Consider the following 26,999-nt stretch of genomic DNA (forward strand, 5'->3'; position numbering starts at 1 on the left):
GGGAAAGGGGCCTTCGTTCTGGCAAATCTCCCCTGGAGGAGTGCAGCTGCTGCACCAGCCTTGAAGAGTATGTTAAGTCATTGCTTCCCCCTTCCCCATCTGTCAAGGGCTCTAAGTGCTACCCAGGAGAAATCTTTGCACTCGGGGGAGTGCAATGATTGCTACTGGGTCTGCTCCCTGTATGGGTGCTCAACTCAGGAGGGAGACTCTTTCCTTTTTTGCACCTGTGCAGGGTTGGGCACAGTATGTTTCTAAAATAAAGGGTCTTAAGAGCAAATCTCACTAACGCAACCCCTCAAAATCAATAACATGACCTGTAAAGACAATACATTGTACATCCGCAGTGACATCTGCCTTCCTATGTATTGCCAGTGCCCCATCCAGCATACAAAGCACACTCTGCTTCCCCATCACCTGCTCCAGCCAACACACAATCCTAGCCAGCAGAGGGCTATATATAGTGTGACTATCAATTGACTGATGTAACACCAGCCTAGCAGTTAACAACAACCCCAGAGGCAGGGAGGAGTCCAGCCGAAAAGCAGAAGGCAGCTGTGTCTACCAGGAACAGCCTGCCTGTTGCATTGTGTTTCCCACCCCGCTGCCTCCCCGCCTCTTCCCTTGCAAAAGAGAAGAGAGAAACGACATCTCAGTTGTGGAGATACCTGACCAAAACCATCTGTCATCCGTTGGCTTGTCAGATCTGGTTGTTTTCTTACAGCCTTTGACCCTATCATGGCTTCCAGTCTCAACGCCATCTTCCTTCTTCTCTGGCTCCTTCAGCGTGGAGGTAAAAAGCGCTTTTTGTTCCTTTTGTTTATGCTCTCATTTGGTCCATTACGGCATTTTTTCAGCTGGTGTCTTTTGCTAATGTCCAGAGAGCCCCCTCTAGGAACTTGCACATTCCTGCTATTTCTGTCTTCTAAACATTCTGTCTTTTAAGAACTCATAAAGAAAATCCAGAAGGGAGGGGGAGTATGGAAGTAGTGCTGTGTAACCTACATTAAATGGTTCAGGTCCTCTGTGGCAAGTTCTTCTCAAGCTAATGGCTCCAGGGATTAACAGGAGAATAGGTATTGGTGTCGGCTCTGCATTGTGACCGTGGTACTTTGTAAAGGCTTATGTGAAAGCCAGGGTAATGTAAACCTTGGCATTGTTATACAGGGTGAACTGAAGATGAGGATGATGAATGATCATGCCCTAGACTCGAGAGTGGGGCCAGAGACCACTCAGATCATTGGTCCACCCATACCACCACTGCATTTTGGATGATCCCTCAGTACATCCCTTTTTTATGGTTAAAAACTGTTCCCAGTGCTGTAACCTAAACTTTTCAGCTTATCACTCCTTGTTATGTTGTGTGCAGAGGCCTTTCTTTCATTGGCATGATTACCTTGAAGTTGTTTGTAGACCATGACCATGTTCTCCCTCTGTCACCCCACCCCAGAACTCTTCTCAACAGTTTGTATTTAGCTCCTTTCATTTTGGGTTGTCACTTCTGAAATGTGGTTGTTAGGTAAGTGTGATGTTTGTGTCACAATACGGTGTCATAACATGATGTCACACTAAGCTCAGATTACATTATGGGGCTCTTTTAGTGTTCCACAGTGACCGTGTTTGTAGAATGCAAGATTTCAGAGAATCCCATCAAAACCAGGAAAGATGACCACGCCACCTTTCTCTTTATATCTCTGGCCTTCAATTCATGTATCACCGAAAGAATCAAAATTCCTGTTGTATAGAGAGACTTGTCCATAAGGTTCTGACTCACTGTCCTAATGAGGGAAGAGCACTGAGGTATGGGATTCACAGCGCCTCTTCTCTTTCTAGGCCAGTAAAGGTCAGGTAGTTTGAAAGATGATGTAATTTGTCTGTAGAAGAAAGGGCAGCAGCTGTCCTGAATCTTGAGGGGCCAATTTCAAGTTGATCTATCCATAGAGTCCAAGTACAGTGGTGACTGAGGTCTCTCCTGCCCCTGCACTTATCATGGGAACAATGACAGAAAATTAGCTCCACTGGCAAATGGAAAGAAAAAACAGTCGGCTGGAGTTGCTCTGATGATTTTCTGATAACTTTTAAAATGCTTTTGCTACTCCTCCGCTCCTATTGTTCTTTATTCATTATTATGTCAGGTGCTTTGAGATGGGAATTGCACGTGCTAACATAAAAAGATCAAAGGTTGTCTAGGGTTTAGAACATGACTCGTGATGTCAAAGGGATGGGGGCATACACCCTGTGAAATGGGCTTTCTATCAGCATTTTCACAATATACAGTGTTCTCCTTGCGCTTTTTTGTTCTTTATGCTAAACAAAAAAGGGAACAAGCCTACAGGCAGCATCTCCTCTTTGCTTCTGCAGCCTCTGTTGTAACTTCCTATACATCACCACTTGGTGAATTGCAGAAGCAGATATCTGTCCAATTGCCTGACAACAATCACGGGAACTATTTCGCCTCTCTCTTAAAGAGATATTATCATGCATGGCTACTTAGGTCTTCACAGTTCAGCCAATAGTTCCTGTACCTTACGTGCTGACTCGCCCTTTGCTTTGCTGTTTAGCGTGACAAAAGTTTTGAGTGGTGAAGCTGCATCCTCTTAATATTTTTCACGGTCTCAATACTGGCATGCACAGTGTGTGCAATTTTCTTCCTCACTCTCACACCCCATGTACCCAAATACACAGTTACACTGACACATTTGCACACTGACACAGAGGCATGGGATTTTAGAGGAGGTACTATACAAAACATCAAACCAGAGTTAATTACTGCTTTTGTCAGCCATAACATATTCTCACACACTGAGTAATCAGTCCACTTCCTCCCTTCATCCCCCTTTCAGCATGCTAGAGTTTTAGAGAAGAACTCACAAAGAAAAAGCAGAAGCCTGGGATTGCAAGTGTATCTAAAACCACAAAATATTTATCTAATGGACTCTATAGACCACACAGGAGTTGCCTTGCCAAAACATACGAGTGGTCCATGTAGTCCAGTATCATCCTGTCTCTGACAATAGCCAATCCTGGATGCTGCAAAACTGGGTGCAACCCCCATGATAATGCATCTAATTGTGTGTGTGTGAGAAAGAGCAAGTGTGTGTTTGGGGCTGTTGTTATATAAATGCTAAAGATTATCTCCTATTGTCTAGGACGGCAGGTTGGTGGACAGAAAGTCTCAGTAAAACAAACCCCCCTGATCCAGGTCGCTTTTGCCAATGAAAAAGTATCTATGAAGTGCCTGGTCAGCTACCCCTACATGAATGACTACACCACCTTCACAATCGATTATTACAGGGTGAACTCAGAAGGCAAGATAATCACCATCAGCAATTATGACGTATCTGAAAAAATCCCCACTGGCCAGACGAACCAGACAACAGAGAAGGATTACCCACATGTAGTTGGGACACCAGAAAACCCCCCTGCTACTGGCACCTACTACTGCAAAGCCAACTGGAGAAGCAAAACAGAAACAGGAAATGGGGTATTCATCCTTGTTAGAGGTAAGCTCCCACTGCGCGTCACCTAGCCAATGAGAGATCAGAAGAAGAGGTTTGAAAGGCAAAATCTGACTGGAGTTTCCCCATAAAGGGGTGATTTTTTGGGGGCCCTTTTTTTCTTTACCTCAAAACAAGGTAGAAACGAGTAATACCTAGCACTTGGGTAGCACTTTTCATCCACACATGTTAAAGTGTTTTACAAAGGAGGTAAATTAGCATTATCCCCATCTTACAGATGGAGAAATGGAGACACAGAGAGGCTAAGGCCTGGTTTACACTACAAAGTGTTGCCAGCATAGCTATGTCGGCTAGGAGTGCCACCTTACTCTAATCCGTACAAAATGCAACTGCAAATATCATCTTCTTTGCCTGCTGTTCTGATCACATAACCTCCTCTTTGGATCTCTCCACTGGCTCCCTGTCTTATACCATATCAAACTCATTCTTTTAGCCCTCACTTTCAAGGCCCTTTCCTGGCTTTGCCACGCCCTGCTTATCCGCATCTGTCGTATGTCCCTGTTTCCTGCGCTCCATCGTACCACCCATGTCTTCCCCACTCTACTTCTCCCACAGAGTCTTGTACTGAATGTGTGTGTGTGGAGGAGATGGGGATGGGTTCAGGACTGGAGCAGCAGAACGAGGTGTCAGGTGCGAGGTACAGTGGCAAAGTTGGAGGCGCTGGGAAAGCTTGCAAGGACCTACTTGTACCTGGTTCTGTCCATCACTATCAGTCTTTGTTTTGAGACCTTTCACATTCACCCAGGATGTGATTTAAAAGAAAACATATATTAAAAGATATGTTCTTCAGCTCTGCTTGTGAGTTTTAGCCCTCTGACAGCTATTGAATGGAAAACTTGGGGGTAAAAATGAACAGTGGGTTCTCGTCTCCACTCATGCCATGAATCGTTTGCCTTCCTCCTCACAGACACAGGGTACAGAGAGCCCTCCCCGGGCATGTGGAAATTTCTCATCGCTCTTACCAGTATCCTCACTATACTGAGCATCACTGAAACAGCTCTGCTGCTATGGAAGAGAAAGGCAAGTCCTAAGATAAGTATTACAGGGGGAGCTGGTAGCGATGCCTGTAGCTAAGGTTTCTTGACACTTCCCATTATAAGACCCTGTTTTCAGTAGTTAGTAACTTTACCAAACTTTAAGTGTTTGGACTGAAATTTTCCATGCTGAAAGTCTACCTCAGACTGTTGGGGTTTTTTAAGTTTCAGCAAAAATGGTTCAGCCATATCAGAGAACAAGATAAAGGGTAAATATATTGTTTTGTTCATATTAAAAGCTCCTTGTATCAACCAGATTGTGTGTGCACTATCCCCAAAGAGCAACCGAGCGTGCTGTATCCCAGGGCTGCCTGCCCCTGCAATCGCTTCTCACAGCAGCTGAGGGTGGCTGTGTCACCAAGCGCAGGAACTCAGAGCCAAAAGCTCTCTCTTCTGTGGTCCCAATGCTCCCTCACTGCTGGTGCCCAGGCAGTGTGGTGGAGAAGCAGCCAGTCTGGAATGCAGAAAGGCAGGAGCAAGACCCCTGGGGAAGGTGTGCAGTAGAGGAAACAGAATGGACAAGGGACATTGTGGGGCAGGGGGTGGGATACAGGAACTAGCTGGGCAAGGAAACTGCGGCAAAGAGAATGAGGGGAGACTGAGATGAGAAGCCTAGGGAAGGAGACTGGGACTGCCAGCTAAGGTCAGGGAAGAGTGGAATTTCAAGGAGAAGACTGGGACTAGGATGAAGAACTGGGAACAGGAGGAAACTGGGATGTGGAGCAAGGGGAAAGGAGGAGTCAGGGCCGGGACAGGAACAGACTAGTGGGGTCAGGGCAGAAGGGATCAGGTCTAGGGGAAGCAGGGGCATAAGAGTCTGTGCTCGTTGAAGCACATTACTCTCCAGAACCTAGAATGGAACCTAGGGTTCCTGAATCTCAACAGTCCTCTGCTGCCAGCAAATATCTATGTAATCCACTGGCAAAGTGTATGTTTCATCCACCTCCGGTGGCTAGTCTATATAGGGACGGCAATCTACTACTGCATTCAGTGCCACTGCTAACTCAAGCAGCAAAGATCTGTGCTGTGGACTTACTATTTCCAGTTTTTCTGATAAACCGTGTGGGTATAAATTTCTGGTTTTCCACTTTGCTATTTTTAAAAACCTGGGATGTTACATACAAAAACCTATTAGTAAAATCATTACTAATGTTGCAAAGTCAAGCAATTAAAACTTAGGAAATGCCAGAATTAAGTGCCTACGCATCCTTGAGTTGGGCCACTTATGTGTGTGCCTTATGATAGCATCTTTAATTACATGATTACACACTATTTTTTCCATTGGACCTCTGTCTCATCTCAGCACAGGATTGACAGTACTTACTTAATGATCAACTATTGAATATTTTGGTTTCTCTGCATTGTTCAAGGTGTGGCCCTAGGCCTTATTTACTGCCACCACTCAAACACTGCTCTGCAGATGAATTATTAATTTCCTTATGGACTTTTCTGTGGCATTTATAACTATAGTGTCATGACCCAAGTCCTGAACCAGGTCTACAGGGAGGTCATCACTCTCCAGCCTTCCATTTCTCAGCTTGCTGGGATTAGCTAGACCAGGCTGTCCTTGAAGCCCAGCTCATCTAGGAGGCTGCACTTTGAGCCCCAATTGGTAGAACGCTGGGCCTCCTAATTGGCCTACTCTCCCTACTTAAACCAGAAGGAGGAACAGGAACTTGCTGGTACAACTGGTCTCCACCCTGCTTTGAGTGCCTCCCCCTGTACTACCTGCTCTTGTCTCCTGGTCCTGACCTCCTGGTTTCCTGACACAGCATGATTCCTGGCATAGGCACCAACTCTGTGAATGCTCCAGTTTACAGGGCTTAGGCGAAGGGGTGGAGTGGGGGCAGGGCCTGAGGTGGAGTGGGGGCAGGAAAAAGCAGGATGGGGTGGGGGTGGGGTTTGGGTAAAGGGGTGGAGATGGGGCAGGACCTGAGGTGAAGTGGGGGCAGGAAGAGGCAGGGTGGGGCAGGGGTGGGGTTTGGGTGAAGAGGTGGAGATGGGGCAGGACCTGGGGTGGAGTGGGGGTTGAATGCCCCCGGGGAAACTTGGAAGCCGGCACCTGCGTTTCCTGGTATATGACCCTTGGCTCTTAACCTTCTGGACCCTGGCTCTGAATGTTGGTTGGTTGAGGACCCTGCCCTCCTGCCCCACATTAATTATTAGGCATGCCCTTCTCTGATATTCACCCAAGAGTTCTGAAGGAACTCAAGAAATTGCTGAACTACTAATGTGGTATGTAACCTATCACTTAAATCAGCTTCTGTACCAATAGCTAATGTGGAGGATAGCTAATGTGATGCCAATTTTTAAACAGAATCCAGAGGTGATCTTGGCAATTGCAGGCCAGTAAGTCTAACTTCAGTACGAGGCCAACTGGTTGAAACAATAGTAAAGAACAGAATTGTCAGACACATAGATGAACATGATTTGCTGGGGAAGAGTCAACATGGCTTTTGCAATCTATTATAAACTTTGAGGGGGTGGACAAAGATGATTTAGTGGGTGTAGTGTACTTGGACGTTCAGAAAGACTTTGACAATTTCCCTCACCAAAGGCTCTTAAATAGGCAGTCATGAGATAAGAGGGAAGGTTCTCTGCTGGATCAGTAACTGGTTAGAAGACGGGAAACAAAGGGTAGGAATAAACGGTTGGTTTTCAGAATGGAGAGAGGTAAACAGCAGTGTCCCCCAGGGATCGGTACTGGGACCAGTGCTGTTCAGTGTATTTATAAATGATCTGGAAAAAGGGTAAATGATGAGGTGGCAAAATTTGCAGATGATACAAAATTACTCAAGATGGTTAAATCCAAAGCAGACTATGAAGAGTTACAAAGGGATCACACTAAACTGGGTGACTGAGCAACAAACAGGAAGCTGCAATTCAATGTTCATAATGCAAAGTAATGCATATTGGAAAGCATAATCCAAATTATATATACAAAATGATGGGGTCTAAACTAGCTGTTACCACTCAAGCAAGAGATCTTGGAGACATTGTGTATAGTTCTCTGAAAACATCCACTCAATGTGCAGCCGGAGTCAAAAAAGCAAACAGAATGTTAGGAACCATTAGATATGGGGTAGATAATAAGACAGCAAATATTATAATGCCCTTATATAAATCCATTGTACACTGACACCCGGAATACTGCATATAGTTCTGGTCGCCCCATCTTAAAAGAGATTTGTTAGAAATGGAAAAGGTACAGAGAAGATCAACAAAAATTATTAGAGGTATGGAACAGCTTCCATATGAGACAAGATTAAAAAGACTGGGACTTTTCAACTTGGAAAAGAGACGACTGAAGGGGGAATAAGATAGAGATCTATAAAATTGTGACTGGTGTGGAGAAAGTGTTATTTACTCCTTCACATAACACAAGAATCAGGGATCACCCAATGAAGTTAATAGGTGGCAGGTTTAAAACAAACAAAAGGAAGAACTTTTTCACATAACACAGTCAACCTGTAGAACTTGTTGCCTGGGGATGTTGTGAAGGCCAAAACTATAGCTCGGTTCAAAAAATAATTAGATCCATTCATGGAGGATAGATCCATCAACAGCTATTAGCCAAGATGGTCAAGGATGCAACCCCTGCTCTGGGTGTCCTAGTCTCTGACCACGGGAACCTGAGAATGGGCGACAGGGGATGGATCACTTGATTATTGGCCTGTTTTGTTCATTCTCTCTGAAGCACCTGCCATTGGCCATTGTCGGAAGACAGGACACTGAGCTAGATGGACCATTGGTCTGATGCAGTGTGACCGTTCTTATGTTCTTATTCATAAGCTCTTATGAACATGGCATCAAATAAATTACAGGAGGAATGAAGAGCTGGCCAAGACAGGCTGCCAAGGCAACAGCTCTTGAATCCTGGAGCACCACTCTTGTCACAATGCAGTCAGAGACAGATTATTTTTCTGATTTTAAAAAATTACAATTATTAGACATTAATAGGAGAGAGAAATCAGAGTGAGAACCTCTCTCCTTCTTTAGCCCAGTAAAGGGACTGGAGTGACTAAAGGAGTTACAGTCAGGGCAAGATTTCCCCAGGGCAGGAAATGCAGAAGACAGCTACACATGTCGTCCTAGGACACTCATGCTGGCATGGGGTTGGTAGAGGGCAGGGCATGGCAGAGGCAGGACTGTAGCATGCAGCTTTGCATAGCATTCAGGAGGTGACAGGCAGCTTTCCAGGAGGCCCCCAGCCTCTCCAGTCCCCAGAGCATTGGGAAGGCTGAGAGTTCTGTGCTGTGCCTTTTAAAGTTTGTCTACACTTGAAAATTAATCTGGAATAAGGTAAAATATGACTCCAAAATGGATTAAGCTAATTAGGAGTAAGACACTCATTCTGGAATAAGAGCATCCACACATGGTGTTAATCAGGAATAGCTATTCTGGAATAACTCCCCTGTAGGCAAGCATCACAGACTCCAAGTCAGTGCAGGAGGGAGCTCAGGGATCAGCATTCAGGAAAATTGTCAGGCTTTTCATTTTCCATCGTACGCAAGTATGTTTGAGCCCTCTTTATCTTGTGGGGCTGCTCCTCTGCCTCAGGACTCTGCAGCACTACCTACCTCAAATGTTCAAACATCATGAGATACCTCCTTCCCCCTCAAAAAATCATGGGTTTGAGATGGGAAAAAATAGATTAATATTTTTTATTTGTCTTCTGATTATTCCTGTGTTGCTAATTCACAGATTTTATTGTGAATCTTGCAATATGCGGTGCTTTGCTTAAAACCTCCACTCCTGGTGTTATGTGATTACAAGAGAATCTCAGCTTTCACTTTTTTTTTTTTTAAAGTAAATTTCTAGGCCTCAAAGGTTGTGGTGTTTGAAAATGTGGAAACCAAAAGAACCAACATTTTTATTATTTTTAATCTCATGATTTTTAAACCAGTCTCATCTTTCTGAGCACTTGGGGTTGGCAATGTGGTTTAAGCTTTAGATAAGCTGCCTGGTGACAGTCCATACATGAGATCATTTCAAGTTGAAAATTCAATCTAGAATGCAACTCACACACACACGGTTGCCAATTTTGGTTGGAGATGTTCCTGGAAGTTCCATTGCATGTCTTGATATTCAATTAAAGATTAATCTTTAATTCCTGGAGACTCCAGGCCAATCCTGGAAGGTTGGCCACTCACCCTCTTCCCTTCTAAGAAGGAGATTTCACTTTCTCTCCTATCTTGGGGTGGGAGAGATGTCATTCTTTCCTACTTCTGTTCTCCTCAGCACTCATTACTTACTTTTCTCTGGTCACAATTTCCTAATCCGAGTATTGCCTGCCCCAAAACAGTCAAATATAATGAGTCAGGCCCCCCCAAGTGAGATTGGCTTAGATAATGAGATTTCTAAAAATGATAAAGCTGGGACTCTTTTTTATTTGTCTTCTATCTTTTGTGCCATTTGTATTCACGCTTCTGAGTTTTTCTCTACATCTGTGAGGGCTAGACACGTACGTTGGTTTTTTTTGTTTGTTTGTTTGCCTTTTTTTTTTTTTTAATGAAAGCTGAGATTGTGGTGTATTCGCATGACTTCAGTAGCTGGGGCTTTTGGAAAAACTCCAAACAGCATGAGACTTGCAATAAAATGGCAACACTGCATCCATCCCTCCAGTCACCTCCCCAATCTTTCCAATTCCTACCCTACCATTTTATCTCAGGTTCCTTCCTGCTCTCTGCTTCTCCCACAGTCTCCTTTACTTTCCCCTCAGTCCCTCTGCTGCTACCACTCTCCCTCCTTAGCTCTCTGGATTGCCCTGTCCTCCTATATTCACCTACTCCACCTCCACCCCACCCGCCAGTGTCCTTCCCTGTGTCCCGTAATCACCTCTTTGCATGGCCCCTCCGTGCCTCCAGACAGCACACACCTTTGCTAAAATGTAGCCTGACTTTAAGTCTCCTTGGAGACACTGGAAGGTGGTGGCCCTCTTTTCTAGGGGCAACCCGACTGCCACCTGCACAGGCTGTAGGGAAATGATAGCCATCTTAATTAAGAGCAGCCTGGCATCAGGCCCACTAATGGGGCATGGGAAATGGTAGCCATTTTGGGAAAGGGCAAAACTTGGCAAAGTTGCTCCTGTTCATCCCTACGTCACTAGATGCTTCAAGTCAAAATACCCAACATGAGTCTCACAACAAAAACGTGATTGCTGGCAACTCTCTAAAGTCACAATCTCTCCCCCCACCTACCCACCCCACCGTGTCATGTGGGACCTGAAGCTGGGGAGCAGCCTGTGTGAGACTACAGCCTTGCACCCTGTGCCTTGGCAGGGTGCTCACCTAGTTCAGGCCTATATGATATCTCTGTCGCTCTTGCCTACCATGTGCTGTGAGGCTGCCAATTTGTTCCAGGCCCCTGTGAAATCACTGCCTTTCACCCTGTGTCCTCTGGGTCTGCGGCCCTGACTCCAGTCTGATTAATCACTCTCTCTCCCACACACCTGCCAAACTACAGGCCTTTGGCCTGAACTTCAGGCCCTTGGGAGATTGTTCAGGCACTCAGGACTTTTGGTACAGCCACAACTATCAATCTTGTGAATGCCGGATAGTAGTGGGCATGGAAGCTTATCACCTTTATAGTGTGTATGGAGAAGGAGCTAACCTGCTTTTTAAAAAATAAACCCCAATACGTATCAAAGCAGTGCTGATGTTGTGTTTTTCAATCATAATTTGTTCTGTGCCTTATGAGAACTAAATGAGGCGTTTTGTGTATATTTGTAGGTATTTGATTGGCAACTTGCAAATTATTGTAGAATTTCAAATAAATAGTGGGTAGGCTTTTTTCTCCTTTTGCTTTGGCTTCTCTTTGACTAAAATGCCATGACTTGGGTGATTCCAGACCTCTCATTCAGATCTATATTGACTCCCTGCTTTAGTTTGTCTAGTTACAGGCCTGCTGACCCTTCCTTACCCTGGGACCTCACCTCATAAGCTATGTCTATACTGCAAATAAACACCATCGGCTGGCCCGTGTCAGCTGTCTCAGGCTCACAGGGCTCGGGCTACAGAGCTGTTTAATTGTGGTGCAGACGTTTGGGCTTGGACTGGAGCCCAGAGGGTCTCAGAGCCCAGGGTCCAGCTTGAACCCAAATGTCTTCACCACAGTTAAACAGCCCCGTAGCCTGAGCCCTGCGAGCCCAAGTCAGCTGACACGGGCCAGCTGAGGGTGTTTAATTGCATTGTGGACACATACCCATAGAGGCAGTGACTGTGAATTGATGTGAAATGCAGACAGTGCCCCTCCTCCTTAGCAGGAAAAATGCTGTGTCCACATCAAAACCAAAATAGTTAACCAAATGGAGGGAAAATAAGCACAGGTTGCACTAGCACCAAGGCTGAGGACAAGCCCCTTCCCCTTACTCCAGAGAGTTTAGCCAGATATCTTCGGGGGAGGGGCGGGGAGGGGAGAATTTCAAGACTGGCTGATATCTCCAGATTTTGAGTTGACCCACAGATATTTTTTTTTAATACCATAAAATTTTTTAACGCAAGTTATCTAGGCTTGAAGATTTAAATGTTTATCCCTAATTACTAATGGATTGGAAAGTAGTAGTTCATCATCCTCATGTGATATGAGACTGATGTCATCCTGCTTCTTTTCAAATACAGGACAGAAATACCTTTCAAATACTTCTGCGTTTTCTGCATTGTTATTACCAATTTTCCTCAGCCAGAAGAGTGCTTGTGGTGGTACTGGTTTCCCTCTTCCATGTTGTTAGAATGATGCTCTCCTTCACAAAAGGAAAACCCCTCCACAAAGTCATGAATCAAGTGAATTAATATTGCCTTGTTTTATGCTGCACCTTACATTTTTGTCCTTTGTATACACAACCTGGGAGGGGGGGATGACGTTGTCAGATCTCACAAGCTAAGCAGGGTTAGATTTGATCTGTAGTTGAATGGGAGAGCTCTACAGAAAACTCATTTGCTGAAGGAAATGGTGTTGGTGATTCCAGAAGAGGTCATCTTCCTTCAAGTCAGTATTGGACCAATGCCTCAGTGTATTACTGACCAATAAAAGGTCTCTTGGTACTCCTCTCAAGGATTGTGATGTTAGCACCAGTTTCCTGGCCAAGTCCCATTTTGAGTAATTGCATTCTGCACTGCTAACATTCCCCCAGAGTTGCAGCTGGATAGGGCTGTCTTTATTTCTTGTGCTACAGCATTGCTATGTGCTGTTAAATAGGTGCAAGCTCCTCCTCAGAGATGTCTGTATTGTAGAAGTCATTTTTGTGTAAATACAGAGTCTGGTTCACACAGTTTTACACCAACTTTAACCCAGCTGTTTTCACTGGTTTACACTGGTGTGAGAGGAGGGTCGAGACCACTGTTTTCAAAGTGGTCTTTTGTGATGAAAGTGCTATAGAAATGTGATTCACTAGTTATCACTGATCATGTGTTAAGTACAAGATGCATACAAACATTTATTTCACATTTTGGAATGTTGTGTGTTTACAACAGATCTGTCATTTAGTGTCTTGTCCTAAGTTGGTGGTGTGTCCTGGGAGATACCCAGATGTCCTCCAGAGATGCTCAGACCTAAGCACAGGAGCCCAAGCCCCTTCAGGAAGCTCAGAACCATCTGGCTCCATCTACACTGTGAGTACCACCAGAACTACTCTCATCCCCAGTGTGGCCTACTGCTGGACCTCCATGTGTACACCAGCATGGCACCATGTAAAAACAGGGTGATCTAGGGGGTGGAGAAAAGAGACAATGTAGTCCATTCCTTCAGAATAAGGAAGGATTTGATTCCAAAGAGTGGGTTGGCGAGGAGGTGAGGCATCTGCTTATGCCATCTCCTCTCTATAACTTTTGCCTTCTGTTCAGAATAAAACTGACATCCTTTTACCACTCCTGCCCCTGGCCCAGGGCAGCTGTTTCCATTCCCCTAGCCTGGTGGTGGCAATGCCTCTGTTTATCCAAGGAGGGGGAGGAATTGCTGAAGATGGGCAGCAGGGCAAATGTGGAAGGGAGTAAAAGGGTGAAAGCAGAGAAGAATTTTGGCTGAATATCAGGAAACCTTTTCTGAGCATGAGCTCTATAATGGAGTGGAAAAGTCTCACAAGGGGAGAGATGGAAGCTCAGTTGCATGAATCATTTGTGACTGGACAAAGATCTGGAGAATGTACTGTAGGGAATGCCAATGCACTGCTGAGAGAGGTGGGATGCTGATGTGGACAGGAGGATGGACTAGGTCTTTTCTAGCTCAAACTTCATAGGTTCTTATGAGGCCAGTAGGGTTTGGTTTGGTTTGGTTTTTTAATTTTTGGAACTGAGGTTTTTAAAAAAAGCAGCTGGAAATACCATAGTAATAATTTGGAGGAGGGGAATTAATTTGATAAATCTTTTACTTTCAGAAATTTCTTTTTTATTCAACTTTTTAGTAAACATGGAGAGTTTTTCTGTAAAAGTGGATGATTTCTGCAAGGAGGTTAAAAAAAATTCCAATCCAGTTGTCGCTCAGTCAGTGTTGCCATGCGTCCTCAGCTTCATCTTAATTACATGTTCTGTCATGTTGCCTTGTTTGAGGTGTCTACCTGAAGTTTAAAATAACAATGTTTTAAACCCTGGGCCAGCTTTGTGAAAGGGCCCCTGGCAAGTGCCCTGGTGGACTTGATGGTGCAACCCCCCTACACTGCTCTTTCTCCATTAGGGGCTAGGAACCGGCTGGGGTGGTCCCCAAAATATAGGTGGTATTATCTTAGAATGTGGCATGGCTAATTTCCCTGAGGGATGCACTCATTTAGTGTCTCTTGGAAAACGTTAGCTGCTGAGGTTCCTAGGGAACCCTGGCAAGAAAGTAAAGGCGCCATTCGCTGGGATGAAAGCCTTCTCCAGCCTAGTTACCCAAGAGTGCAGATTGCACTCCTGTTCCCCGGTGCCTGTGGGTGTGAATCTAGATGATCTAACAGGACAGGGTAAAAAGGAATGTTGTGGGGCCTGAAGTCCCTCCTTTGGTCCCATCTACACTATGAGACGGTAGTGTGGTGCTGGAGCCGGTTACCGTACTGTAGCACACACAGCCTGATTTCTCTGTTGGATTAGGGGTTTGTGGGGCCCTGGGCCAGAGTAAGTGGGGGCCTCTCTCCACCTTTTCTGCCTGCAGTCTCCCCATTGTCCTTCCCCCTGACAGGGTGCTGGGTCAGGGCTTGAGGGCTTCCCGTGCCTGCCAGGTGCTCCTGCTGGGGACATGGGGTTGGGGTACAGGGGCTTGCCCTGCCCCGCCAGCCCGGGACCTCTGCCAGGGAGCGAGGGCTTCCCCTACTTCCCCACAGGAGCACTGGGCTGGTAGAACAGGTTGGAGTGCCCCCGAATTGGCTATGGCCCCTGGGCATGGGCACCGTTGGTCCAATGGCTAATCCACCACTACGTTGTTGCTGGGAGAAAAATGCACAGGGTAAGAGACTCTATGTGACCAGCAGCAGGAAAGGAACGGAGAGCAAGGAAGATGAGAGGAGAGTTCTGTGTGCGTGCTGTGTGGGCTGTGTTCCGAATGAGCGGCCAGATGAAATAACTGTTAATGTTTGCCTCTTTTAAGGGGTGAGTGGGGTAGGAACCACATGATGCTCTACTCATTTTGGCTGCCCCGTCTGTCTCAAGGCCCCTAGGCAGGCTGTTCCTCCCCCTCCAGTCCCAACACGTTCTGCTCTTCTTTAAATCATGATCACTTTGAGCCGGAACACTTGTAATTCCCAGGGAAACGAATGGGGTGATAGATGCTCAGCACCTCCCAGGATCAAACGCAGTCACTTGTTTTTGATCTTGCTATATTAGGAGACATGACAGTCTCATTCACTTTGCAATCCCTCCCTAAGAGCATCTGCCCCTCCTGCCTGCCTAAGCTCCTCCCATCTTCTTGTTGCCAGAGAAACAGCCACCTTGGCAACCTGCTGTCATCCTTGAAATACACATAGAAAAGTCCTCCTGATTGTTTTATTAGATCCTCTGGGCAGATCTGGAGCATCATTCAATCTGACATGCATCTCTAGTGACATGATTATCAGCATTATTATATATATATATTAGCATATATATATATATATACCTGCCCCTGGAAATTTCCACTACATGCGTCTGACGAAGTGGGTATTCACCCACGAAAGCTCATGCTCCAAAACGTCTGTTAGTCTATAAGGTGCCACAGGATTCTCTGATGATTATCTGAGGGACAAGGAGATGCTCACATGTGTAGGATGTGAGTGTGTGTTTCTGTATGTACCTGTGTGTGAGCATTCAGGGCAGAGCTTAAATTCTTACAGCAGCAAAGAGTCCTGTGGCACCTTATAGATTAACAGACGTTTTGGAGCATGAGCTTTTGTGGGTGAATACTATATGCATCTGACGAAGTGGGTATTCACCCACGAAAGCTCATGCTCCAAAACGTCTGTTAGTCTATAAGGTGCCACAGGATTCTCTGTTGCTTTTACATATCCAGACTAACACAGCTACCCCTCTGATACAATTCTTATAGCGAATTTCCTGGAGGCCCCCCGACCTCCCTCCATTCAGGTCTCCAGCTTCAGCTGCGGGGCAGGGAGTTTCAGGGCTTTAGCCTCAGGGGGTGGGGGCAGCGCCCTAGGGCTCAGGGCTTCTGTCCCATGGGACGCCCTAGGGCTCAGGGCTTCTGCCCTACGGGGCACCCAGGGCTCAGGGCTTCTGCCCTGTGGGTCATCTGTGTTGGGGCTTGGGCTCCAGGCTTCAGCTACAGAGCCAGCTTGCAGCCCCTCAGAGGTTTGAAAATATTTACCGGAACTCCACTCTGGACAGCTCTGGCTGAATTTAAGCCCTGAGTCAGGGAGAGTGTGTGGGTGTATATATGTAAGTGTGATTTAGAGTATATGTGTGATTTAGAGTATATGTGTGAGCTAGACTGTGTGTGTATGTGTGTGTGTGAGAGAGAGAGAGAGAGAGAGGGAGAGAGAGAGAGAGAGAGTTCCTACATTTCTGCATTCTAAGGAGGAAAAATAGTTCCTGGTTTAAAAAAGAAATGCAAATTGTCCCTGTTATAAGTGACTATGAAGTTCCCACCTTTTGCTGTGCCGTTGGGCATCAGGACATCAGCTCAGCCACTCTTTCCATTCCCAAATGCCCAGCGTGATTGTGATTGGAACCTGGGAGTGATGTGCACACTAGTGCCAAATTGTACCATTCAGAGCTCATCTTGCTTGCAGGTTCACCTCCTGTCCCACTGAGCAGTGAATGTCCCCTATGGAGGAGGGTCTTATTCTGCACTGTGTGAAGAATTTGGAGTAGATGGAGGCAGGTAGGAGGGGCCCTGCTTTCTTAGATTTATATCCTAGGGAGAAAAAAATCTCCTCATGTCTCCATGATTCAAAATCATGACAAGGACGGGGCTGTCCTGTGCAGTTAGGGCAGGAAGCAGTTTCCAGGACTTTTGCAGACTTTGGGGACGCAGGCTTTAGGCTCATCAGAACTCAGATTTAGGATGGATGGCAGTCCCTGACCACAGCAGGCAACTGCATTTTTTCACCTCTACACACTGCGTGTTTGTGATGTGACACAAGCCCTATTTCCTCTCTCTGCTCTAGTGTCTAGAATCCCACCAAGCTGAGGTCTATTCTGTCCTTGAGGATAACACGAACAGCTTGTCGCTTGAGAAGAATCCCACTGCTACAGTAAGTCTCCTCTCAAGTAATCCTGACCCTGTCCTGCTGGGGGTTCCCTTTGAAATTGGGCCTGGCATTGAAACCACCACAGAGCTGCTATGCCTGTACAAAGGCAGTAAATCTAACTGATGCTTCCACTCCTCCCACCCAGAAAAGGAAAGGCTGGATTCCTCCCGCCCCTAGGCTGGGCTTATGCATGTTGAATCTTTCTTCTCTCTGGTTAAACAGTTGTTTTGTCAAACATTATTAGTTCGGGGAGGTCTGGTTGGTGCTGTGATGTGAGATTTGCTCTGAGGCATGGTGGGAGATTTGAGATCATTTCTGGCAGTGGAAACCTCCATGTGTTCAGACCAGACTAGGGCTTCTTGGAATATAGGCTGGTCCTGGCCTCCAATATGGTCCTTTTGGACTGCTCAGGCAGTGCAAAGATCAGGCAGCTGAAGAGTCGTCCAGCATGGAGAGGTCCTTGAATATGGGCATGGCTGGGACACTGCTGAACTCAGCCATCCCCAGCTGGCATAACAGCTCCCTCAGGGCCATTACCATGGGCCAAAAGTTTAAAGCAGCTCTGAGAATGCTCTAATTTCTGCCAGGGTTGATGCAATCCCTGACAGCTGCGGGGATCAGGGAAAGGGAATGTATAGCCATGTTTAGCCTCCTCTGCATTCTGGTCCTACACCGAGTTCTGGTCAGCCAGCCTTGGAAACTGGGCTTGGGGTGTTCTGAGCCCTATATATATTTTGTGTTTTCCCCCTCCTGTCAAGATGAAAACCATATTGAGTGAAATGCTTCTGGAGCAACTGTTCAAGAGATCAACAAGAGTCAGCTGCTTAACAGAAGTGATGGGCTACTAAAAGCAGAGCAGAATTGTGCCCTATATGGTAGGGGACATTTTGGAGCACTCTCAGAGTAAGAGTGTGCCTCTCTTAGGTGGACTCTGTGCAGGTTTCCCTGTACTCTGTGGGTTTGTTCGGTTTTGTTATTTTGGGGTGGGGGGATGACAAACACTTTGGATTCAATGACTTTTCCCAGTTGTTGCTGTTTATTATTGTGAGTGGGGTGGGACCCCTGCCTAGTGGTTAGAATCTCTGGTGGCAGCCTTGCCTAGTGGTTAGGGGTAGGTGAACTCAGGCCCTCCCACTTCACCAGGTTCTGACCTAGGACGCTCTTGGGCACCACAGGGAAGGCAGTCACATTGTGTGGTCCAATTAATACCCCTCCCTGGGTCTCTTCCTACCACTTTGTCCCTCCTTGGGGTGTCATGGCTTGCAGTTATCTCTGTAACTTGGTCTGTGGGCCTTTGCAAGCTAAGGAGTCACAGCTTCATGCAACCACTCTCCTCCTGAGATACCTTCCTGGCACAGTCTCTCCACAGTGGCTGCACGTATCTCTCTCCACCCACCAGCCTGTTGTGCTGAAGAGACTCTCCCTTAAGGCCCTCCTCCAATCGGAGCATGCCCAGCAGGCCTGCTGGGGTGGGGCTTCCTGGGCCCAGAGTTATTCCTGCACCCCTATCTCTCTCCAACGTGAGGTTTGTCCACCCCATCACAATTACCTTTTGCTCTCAATTTGGAGAGTAAAACAAGGTTTGGTGAGTTTTGCCTCATTTCCAGCTGGTTTCACTTTCTGCTTCTTGTGAATATCATGTGTCCAGGATCCAATAAGTAAATAATGTCTCACATTACCTACAATAGTAGAACAACAAGGACAAGGACAGAAAGGAACAACAAAAATAAATCATGTTAGCACAGTGAAAGGGCTCTTGTTGACAAACTACCTCCAGCCTGATCCATTTCTAACTTCAGAATCCAGTTAACGCCAATTGTTTTCCACTGCCAAACTCTTTGGAACTCGATGTCCAGAATCTGCTGGGCATTCCAGGTGCTGTGTCCACACACACCTTCACCACGGTTCTTAAACTTGGCACTGGTCTGTTTGGGTTGCAAAGATAGGAGGGAAAGTTTTTGGTTATAAAAAACAACATCCCCCTGACTCCTTAATGTTATTAAAATTATTATTGTGACAGAAGCATTTCTATTCATATTCTGTTGTCTTACTAAACCTTTAGGCTTGAACCTTCTTGGCAAGCTGAAAAGTGTAGTGCGGACAGTGCCTAGGAGCTGAATCCACTGCCAGCATAAGCGAATGCAACTCTGAGTGTTTCAGAATAGCAGCCATGTTAGTTATATGAACAAAAAGAAGAGGAGTACTTGTGGTACCTTAGAGAGTAACAAATTTATTTGAGCATAAGCTTTTATGGGCTACAGCCCACTTCATCAGATGCATAGAATAGAACATACAGTAAGAAGAAATTTATTCATATAGAGAACATGAAAAGGTGGAAGTACTCATGCCAATTGCAAGAGGCTAATTAATTAAAAAGAAGCTATTATCAGCAGGGGAGAAAAACTTTAGAAGTGATAATCAAGATGGTCCATTTCGGACAGTTTGACACGAAAGTGCGAGGATACTTTAACATGGGGAAATAGATTCAATTAGTATAATGACTGAGCCATTCTCAGTCTCTGTTCAAACCTAAGTTAATGGTACGTAGTTTGCATATTAATTCAAGTTCAGCAGCTTCTCTGAGTGTGGCCCTCCAACTGCATATTGTCTTTAGAACATGGCATAACAAGAGTTACTATACTGGATCAGACCAATAGTCAGTATCTTATCTCCAATGAGCAGCAGCAGCAGCTTCAGAGGAAGAAACCCTGAAGTAGGAAGTTATGGGAAAGTTTCCTCCTATCCCTAGATAGTTAGAGATCGACATATGTCCCAAAGCCTGAGTGGTCACATATCATAAGCATCTTTCCCAAATCTGGACCTTAGCGTCCAGAAATCTGGGTGCCTGCATGAAACCCTCTAAGCTTAATTACCAGCTTAGATCTGATCTCGCTGCCACCATCCAAAAATTCCAGGGTTTTGGCTCCCTCTGGTCTCCCCAAACCCTTCCCTGGGGAACCCCAAGACTCAGAAGCCTAAAAGCAGAGCAGAATTGTGCCCTATATGGTAGGGGACATTTTGGAGCACTCTCAGAGTAAGAGTGTGCCTCTCTTAGGTGGACTCTGTGCAGGTTTCCCTGTACTCTGTGGGTTTGTTCGGTTTTGTTATTTTGGGGTGGGGGGATGACAAACACTTTGGATTCAATGACTTTTCCCAGTTGTTGCTGTTTATTATTGTGAGTGGGGTGGGACCCCTGCCTAGTGGTTAGAATCTCTGGTGGCAGCCTTGCCTAGTGGTTAGGGGTAGGTGAACTCAGGCCCTCCCACTTCACCAGGTTCTGACCTAGGACGCTCTTGGGCACCACAGGGAAGGCAGTCACATTGTGTGGTCCAATTAATACCCCTCCCTGGGTCTCTTCCTACCACTTTGTCCCTCCTTGGGGTGTCATGGCTTGCAGTTATCTCTGTAACTTGGTCTGTGGGCCTTTGCAAGCTAAGGAGTCACAGCTTCATGCAACCACTCTCCTCCTGAGATACCTTCCTGGCACAGTCTCTCCACAGTGGCTGCTTTTTTTTCTACCTTTGTACTTACACACTTTGAAAACTGAAGATTAGAAGCTTGAAGATAGAAAAATCCCTCTCATAGCTGAGAGCCAAGACAAAAGACACAGATCCGCAAACATATCCTTTCCCTCAGCAGCTTTGAAAAATCCAGTTTCCTGATTGGTCCTCTGGTCAGGTGTTTGGTTCCCTTTGTTAACCCTTAACAGGTGAAAGAAACATTAACCCTTAGCTATCTGTTTATGACATCACATCCCTTCCAAAACTCTTGTTTACTTTAAAATATATTACTATTATAACATTGAATAGTCCGGTTATCCATAGAAATGTCTGGTACTTTTTGGAATCATGCCAAGCTCTTAGCCTCGGTGATATCTTGTGGCAGTGAGCTCCACAGACCAATTGTGCACTGTGTGAAAAAGTATCTCCTTTTATCACTTTTACATTTTTACCACCTTTCAGTTTTATTGGAGGCCCCTTGTTCTTGTGTTCGGAGATCAGAAACACAGGAGATTCCAACTGGCCTTTTATCCCATTCATTCTTTGTTAGACTTTAATCATGACCATTCTTCTTTGGGCAATCTGAGCAATTCAACTGGTGAGCTGAGACGCTGTGTACACATGATGTTGCTCTTCACTAAATATGGAGCACTCAGCACGTTATCAGAACCCTGGTACTGCCACATGCAAGCCAGTTCATTTGGAGGTTAGAGTGTTTGGAGAGTTGATGCTAGGGCAAAGTGACCTGTTACTGAGTGATGTGGGTACGTCTCTTGTAGCCTCAAGACATGAACATCTTGCAGCCAGACGGGGTTGAAGATAGAAATGAAGACTGTGGGAAAACAGGGAAGAAGAAAAAGAAGAAAGAAATGGTAAGAGCCTTCTACAACCCTGCCATAAAAAGCAGCCTCATACCTTGTGTTCAGCTGATCACATCATTCAGAAAGTAAAGAACTGAGCTTTGTAGTGATGTTTAAAATCTCACTCTCACTTACCACGTGTCCCGTGCCCAGACTCAGCTCTGTGAAGGGACAGGGATGGAGGGGAGGTTCTCTAGCAGGTGCAGTGTTAGTAATGGAATGGGAAGGTTTGCATTAGGCAGCTCCCATGCCAGCCTCTGTCTGCAGTGAACACAGAGTGATTGAAAACAGGAATGTCATGATAAACATGGTGGGCCAGATTAATCTGTGGTGTAATTCCATCAAAGTCAGTGAGGATAAATTTGGCCCAAAAGGTCCATGGCCTTCCCTGTGCTAGAGAATTTTGATGTGCTGCCTGACACTGCAGTCCTTAGCTCACCTGTAACACATCACATGCCCACACATAAAATTACAATCAATACCCCACAAGTATTCGCGCTACTATTAGAATGGGACTTGCTTTGAGGAAGGCTGGCCACTGTTGCTGCATAGACACTGAGGATTCTTAGATTCACCCACCATGGCACTAGCACTGGTGCCGTTTCACCGATGCTAGTAGCAGTGAGAAGGCTTGTAGAGAGTAGGTGCCAGTGATTTTTGCCACCCTTTCCGGTAATTCTGCTCACAGTAGTCCTAGGCAACCTGATGATAAAATGCCAGTGATTGATTTAGACCAGTGCTTTCACAGTTGCTACCCCCAGCACAGTGGCTGTGTTTGCAAGGGATGCAGGGCATGAATGCACCCATAACTGGAAGGCTGGTGTGGGTGCACTGCACCACTGCAATATCCACTAGTTCACCTAGTAATGAATAGGTCTCTGCTGTACATGTGCCCTTTGGAGAGTCCACAATTGGCTTTTTTTGTAAAATGTTTCCTTCTGATGCCATGGAGGAATTGTTAGTATAGACAGGGCTTCATGCAGCCACTGGCATTTCAACTACTCAGTTGTCTAACCTTGCTCACAGCAACAGCAGGAGTATGTGACCCAGTGCTTAAAGTGTCCATGTCTGTTGGTGCCTTGTCTCTGCAAGATACAGTGGTACAGAAAAGATTCAGCTATTGAAGAAACAGAATTGGGAAGGTCAGGGAATTCCTCTTTCACAGAATCCAGACTGATTTATTTTTTACTTTTGGAATAACCAAGATCAATCCCCTTCCCAGGTGGATTGCTTTTTTGGAGCAGTGGAAAATAGGAAGCACCTTTATGCCTGGAGCAGGGTTATTAATGTTCATCTCCGGGAGAGCAGCGTTCCTCTGGCTGAGTTAATTCCATTCTGTGGATCACTAGTGGGCACTGCCAGTGGAAAGAGTTGCAGAGAATACTTCTTAAGAATCAATCTGACTTTTTGAATAATTTCCCTCCATTTCTTTTTTTCTTTTTACCATTTTGTAGAAATCTCAGCAAGAAACTCTGGAAGAACCCTTTGATACCCTCTATGAGAATATCTAAGGGGAAAGACTGATCGTGCTTGGACTACACATCTCTGAGTCTGAGGCAACTGCCCCTCACATCTTTAGTATCCATCTGAATTCTCCAGAGACTCATGGCACACTGATGGCAGAGCCCCACCCTGGTTTCTTTCTAACCTGTTCTTTATGGACCTCAGAATTCCTCTGTTCTGCTCTCAGGGTGGCCCAGGCTGCATGGGCGCGCCTGCAGAGGATATTGCTTTCAGTTATTTATAAATCTGACTTTTAGCGATTGTTTTAGTCAGGATCTGTGCAAGTTTCCCTCATCCAGCTCTGGCGATGCATTTGAGTCTTGATCTCTAGCACTTGTTGTACAATACAGGGACCCCACTACTTTATTTGACAGTGCACCTCAATCCTGACCTGCAGCCCATGCTATCCCACTCCTAGCTCTCTCCTGTCATGCCAATATGAACTTGATATATGTCTATTGAGGACCTGATTGGGAGCCAAGGACCCCTGTCGCCGCCTTCCCTTTCTCAACAACTTCAGGCTGAAACATGCTGATGCATAAAGCAAACTGACCTGCTAGCCCTGTACTGTAACTGCAGATATACAGTACAGCCCTGTGCTGCTCTGAAACAGTGTGTCGGATTCAGCTCTGCAGGGCGAATATTTTCCTTAGAATGCAACCAGTGGAATATGGTGGGGAGAGGCAGCAAGAAAAGAGATACAGAAAATGAAGCAGGAGTCTTCCCTGCCTGTGGACATGTCTCATTGGTGATGTTCCTCCCATGATAAACTATTTGAAGACAGGGCTTGTGAAAGCAGCTGCCCTGCTGGACTCTGTCCTGTTTATAACCCTATCCCAGGCTGATGTCCCTTCCAGGAAGGGTGTTTAGAGGGAACATTAACATTCTTCTTTTTACTAGGTATTGTTATACAGTGTGATTGGTTTTTTTAAGCTCTGGCGTGGGCAGATGTAATATCTTGGGGAGAAATTTTCACCCCATTGAAGTCAGTAGAGGTTTTGCCATTTATTTCAGTGGGGCCAGGATATCACTCCTGGTGTTTAGAGTGCTATTTTAAAAAGTGCAGCTATACCAGTTTATCAGACTCACAATATATGGAGTAGAGGCCCTGTTTGTGAATTTTCCATCCAAGCTCTTATCCTTGCCATCACATGGATCTAGCCCAGGGGTGGCAACCCTGAGCCTGAGAAGGAGCCAGAATTTACCAATGTACATTGCCGAAGAGCCACAGTAATATTTCAGTAGCCCCCCATCAACTCCCCCAACTCCAGCGCCTAGCGCCTCCCCCTCCACCCCATGCCTCCCACCTGCTGTGATCAGCTGTTTTGCATGTGCAGGAGGCTATGGGAGGTAGGGAGGAGGAGGGAGGCACAGCACATTCAGGGGAAGGGGCAAGGGTGTTGGGGGAAGGGGTGGAGTGGGGGCAGAGCCTGGGGCAGAGCAGGGGGTTGAGCAGTGAGCAACCCCCAGCACACTGAAAAGTTGGTGTCTGTAGCTCCAGCCCCAGAGTCAGTGCCTATGGGAGCCACATATTAACCTCTGAAGAGCTACATGTGACTCCAGAGCCACAGGTTAGCCACCCCTGATCTAGCCTATCAGCTGAACTTACACTCATTGTAGTTCTGATAGGAAAGGAGTGACATTAACTATATTGTAGAACTTGATCAAAACAATGGATCAAAGAGCTGAAGATGTTGTACCTCAGCTTTTCTAAAAACAAAACAAGAATCTGTAGAATAAGCTGAAAGGAATCATGCAAATCTCTCTAAAGAAGAAAATCAAATTAAAACTGATCTGAAGGTCATAGGATCCTCTCCAGTTGTAGGTAATGTTGCTATACGTCAAAGATGGGAGGCTATGGAAAGTGTTTCCAGGGCCTCCAGGTCTTCCTATACTATGTTTTAAGAGATAATCTTCTTATTGCTTTGATCATTTATTAGAAGAAATTTCAAATGTGGAATCTGTACTTTCCTTAATGATAACTACTTTTCTCTTACCAATGTCTAGAAATTCATTGATGCAAGGACCCAGTAAAATTGTTTTTCCATTTGTAAACTCTTGTAATCATTCTGAGATAGAATTTTAAAACAAATGTTTTTGGGATCACCAGGTTTTAATGTTTCCTGAGTTGACATGGGAAACATGAGTTAGGAAAAAAAAGGTTCAGACTTAAAGAATTTGCAAAATTGGTGCAATTACAGTAAAAAAAAAAAAATTCCTTACCAAGTTTTGAGTAATGTTGGTGATAAATGATATATTTTAATTGATTACAATGTGGCTAGAAAATATTTAGAACAAGCTGATAGATTAGATGGAGTTAACATTTACCAAAATAAAACACATCTGTAATTTTGTTTTAAAGATGGCATTTTATAAGTGCTAAATGCTTTATGTACAACTAGAAATTTCTTGAAAAGACTCTCTAATGCAGTGTTGATAACTGCCCTCTGGTCAGCCTCTTGTTCGTCATTTTCTTTTATGCCTTTTTCCCTCTAATTCACTGTATTTATATCTGACCAACTATATATATTATATACTTGGGGTTATCAAAAATTATAAAGTAATTGAAAGAAAGGGCTGTAGGAAAGCGTAATTCCCTCGTTCTGTACTGTAGTGGGAAGATGGTAGGCAACAGGTTAGAGGCACAATGACAGATTCTGACTAGTTAAGAAAGACAGTCTGAATCCCAGAGAAAAGATGGAAGGTCTGTGCAGTTTAAGCCTCATCCAAAACCCACTGAAGTCAATCGGAGTCCTTCCTTTGATTTCATTGTGTTGTGGATTGGCCCACTGAGAGCAGAGGATTGTGCAAAAAAGGAGAGATCATTATAAAGATGTGTAGCTGCAAGCCAGAAATACTCCTTTAGCATCACCCACTGTCAAGAGAATGAGACACCCCATGGAATCAGAGTGTCAGAGGGAAGGATGGATAAGGAGGAGAGTGTGTGGGGTAAGTAGTGTTTAAGACACAGACATTTACCAGGGAGACCTGTAAAGAAAGGCCTCCCACCAAGGGAAAGAAAGGTTATTAAAGAGCATTTAAATAGCATTGGTGTGATGAATGTGGTGCAGAGAAAATCAGTAATTATTTGGTTTTGTATTTGTACTTAACTGTCTGGCCCAGGCAGTGGGTGCAGGGGATTAATACTATTTGCCTGTATTCCACAGGAGGAAATAAGTTCGTTTTTAGTAACTGTCAGACAGCTAAAACAAATGAAATAAAGAAACAGAGCTGTCAGCCTCCCAGAATCTGGTTTTATTGCTTATTGTGCTTCTTCCACACACATTTTTGCTCTAAATTAAATGATTGTTTTCCCTTCCAAAACATGTCTCTAGGCCAGGGATTGTTGGTGAGAGCTGTGATCTTTTCCGTAGCCATAACAGTAATATGCATCTGCATTTAGCTTATGACAAGCATGTGCACTTTGGTTCCCCAGTACTAGGAACACTTGAGGGTAAGGCTCTGTTTGCGGCTGGGGAATTGCAGAGAGAGGGTGGGGAAATCTCATGTCAAACTGAGTACTAGATTCAGTAGAAGCTGCACTCCCTGCCTTCTTCATAAAGGAAGAATGACTGCCCTGTATGAGCTCTAGTCATATTGGAGGTAATATTGCCCTTCCCCCACCCTCACGAGTGGACCATCAGCAAATGGTCACCTTATGTCCTGAAGCATGTGCTTTGATTGCCTTTATATCATTGTCTTAGCCTGCATAGCTACGCATATTGTTAATGGTGCTAAAATTATCTACCCCCTGTTTAAAAATCCTGCCACAACCCCTTTCAGTGACCTTCTGCAACAAATTCCAGTTTGACAATGCAGAAACTGGATATATTTTTGGTATTACTTTTTTCTTTTTCTGCAGTGTACAAATCTTTTTACTGTACCATCTTGTAACAAGCTCTACAGTAATATGTTTTTACTTTGCCCTTTACCTGTAATCA

General features: G+C 45.2%; 1 protein-coding gene across 1 annotated transcript; it reads left to right on the forward strand.

Annotated features, from left to right (window-relative positions):
• The first annotated feature begins 541 nt into the window (after window positions 1-541).
• Window positions 542-26,999, forward strand: NFAM1 (NFAT activating protein with ITAM motif 1). The gene is made up of 7 exons (XM_032803155.2): window positions 542-790; window positions 3,147-3,500; window positions 4,423-4,535; window positions 13,021-13,158; window positions 17,112-17,198; window positions 21,475-21,567; window positions 23,010-26,999. Exons 1-7 carry the CDS (start codon window positions 736-738, stop codon window positions 23,064-23,066), a joined length of 897 nt encoding a protein of 298 aa, XP_032659046.1. The 5' UTR covers window positions 542-735; the 3' UTR covers window positions 23,067-26,999.

The sequence above is a fragment of the Chelonoidis abingdonii genome, chromosome 1 (genome assembly GCF_003597395.2).
Source record: "Chelonoidis abingdonii isolate Lonesome George chromosome 1, CheloAbing_2.0, whole genome shotgun sequence".
In the NCBI taxonomy this organism is placed as follows: domain Eukaryota; kingdom Metazoa; phylum Chordata; order Testudines; family Testudinidae; genus Chelonoidis; species Chelonoidis abingdonii.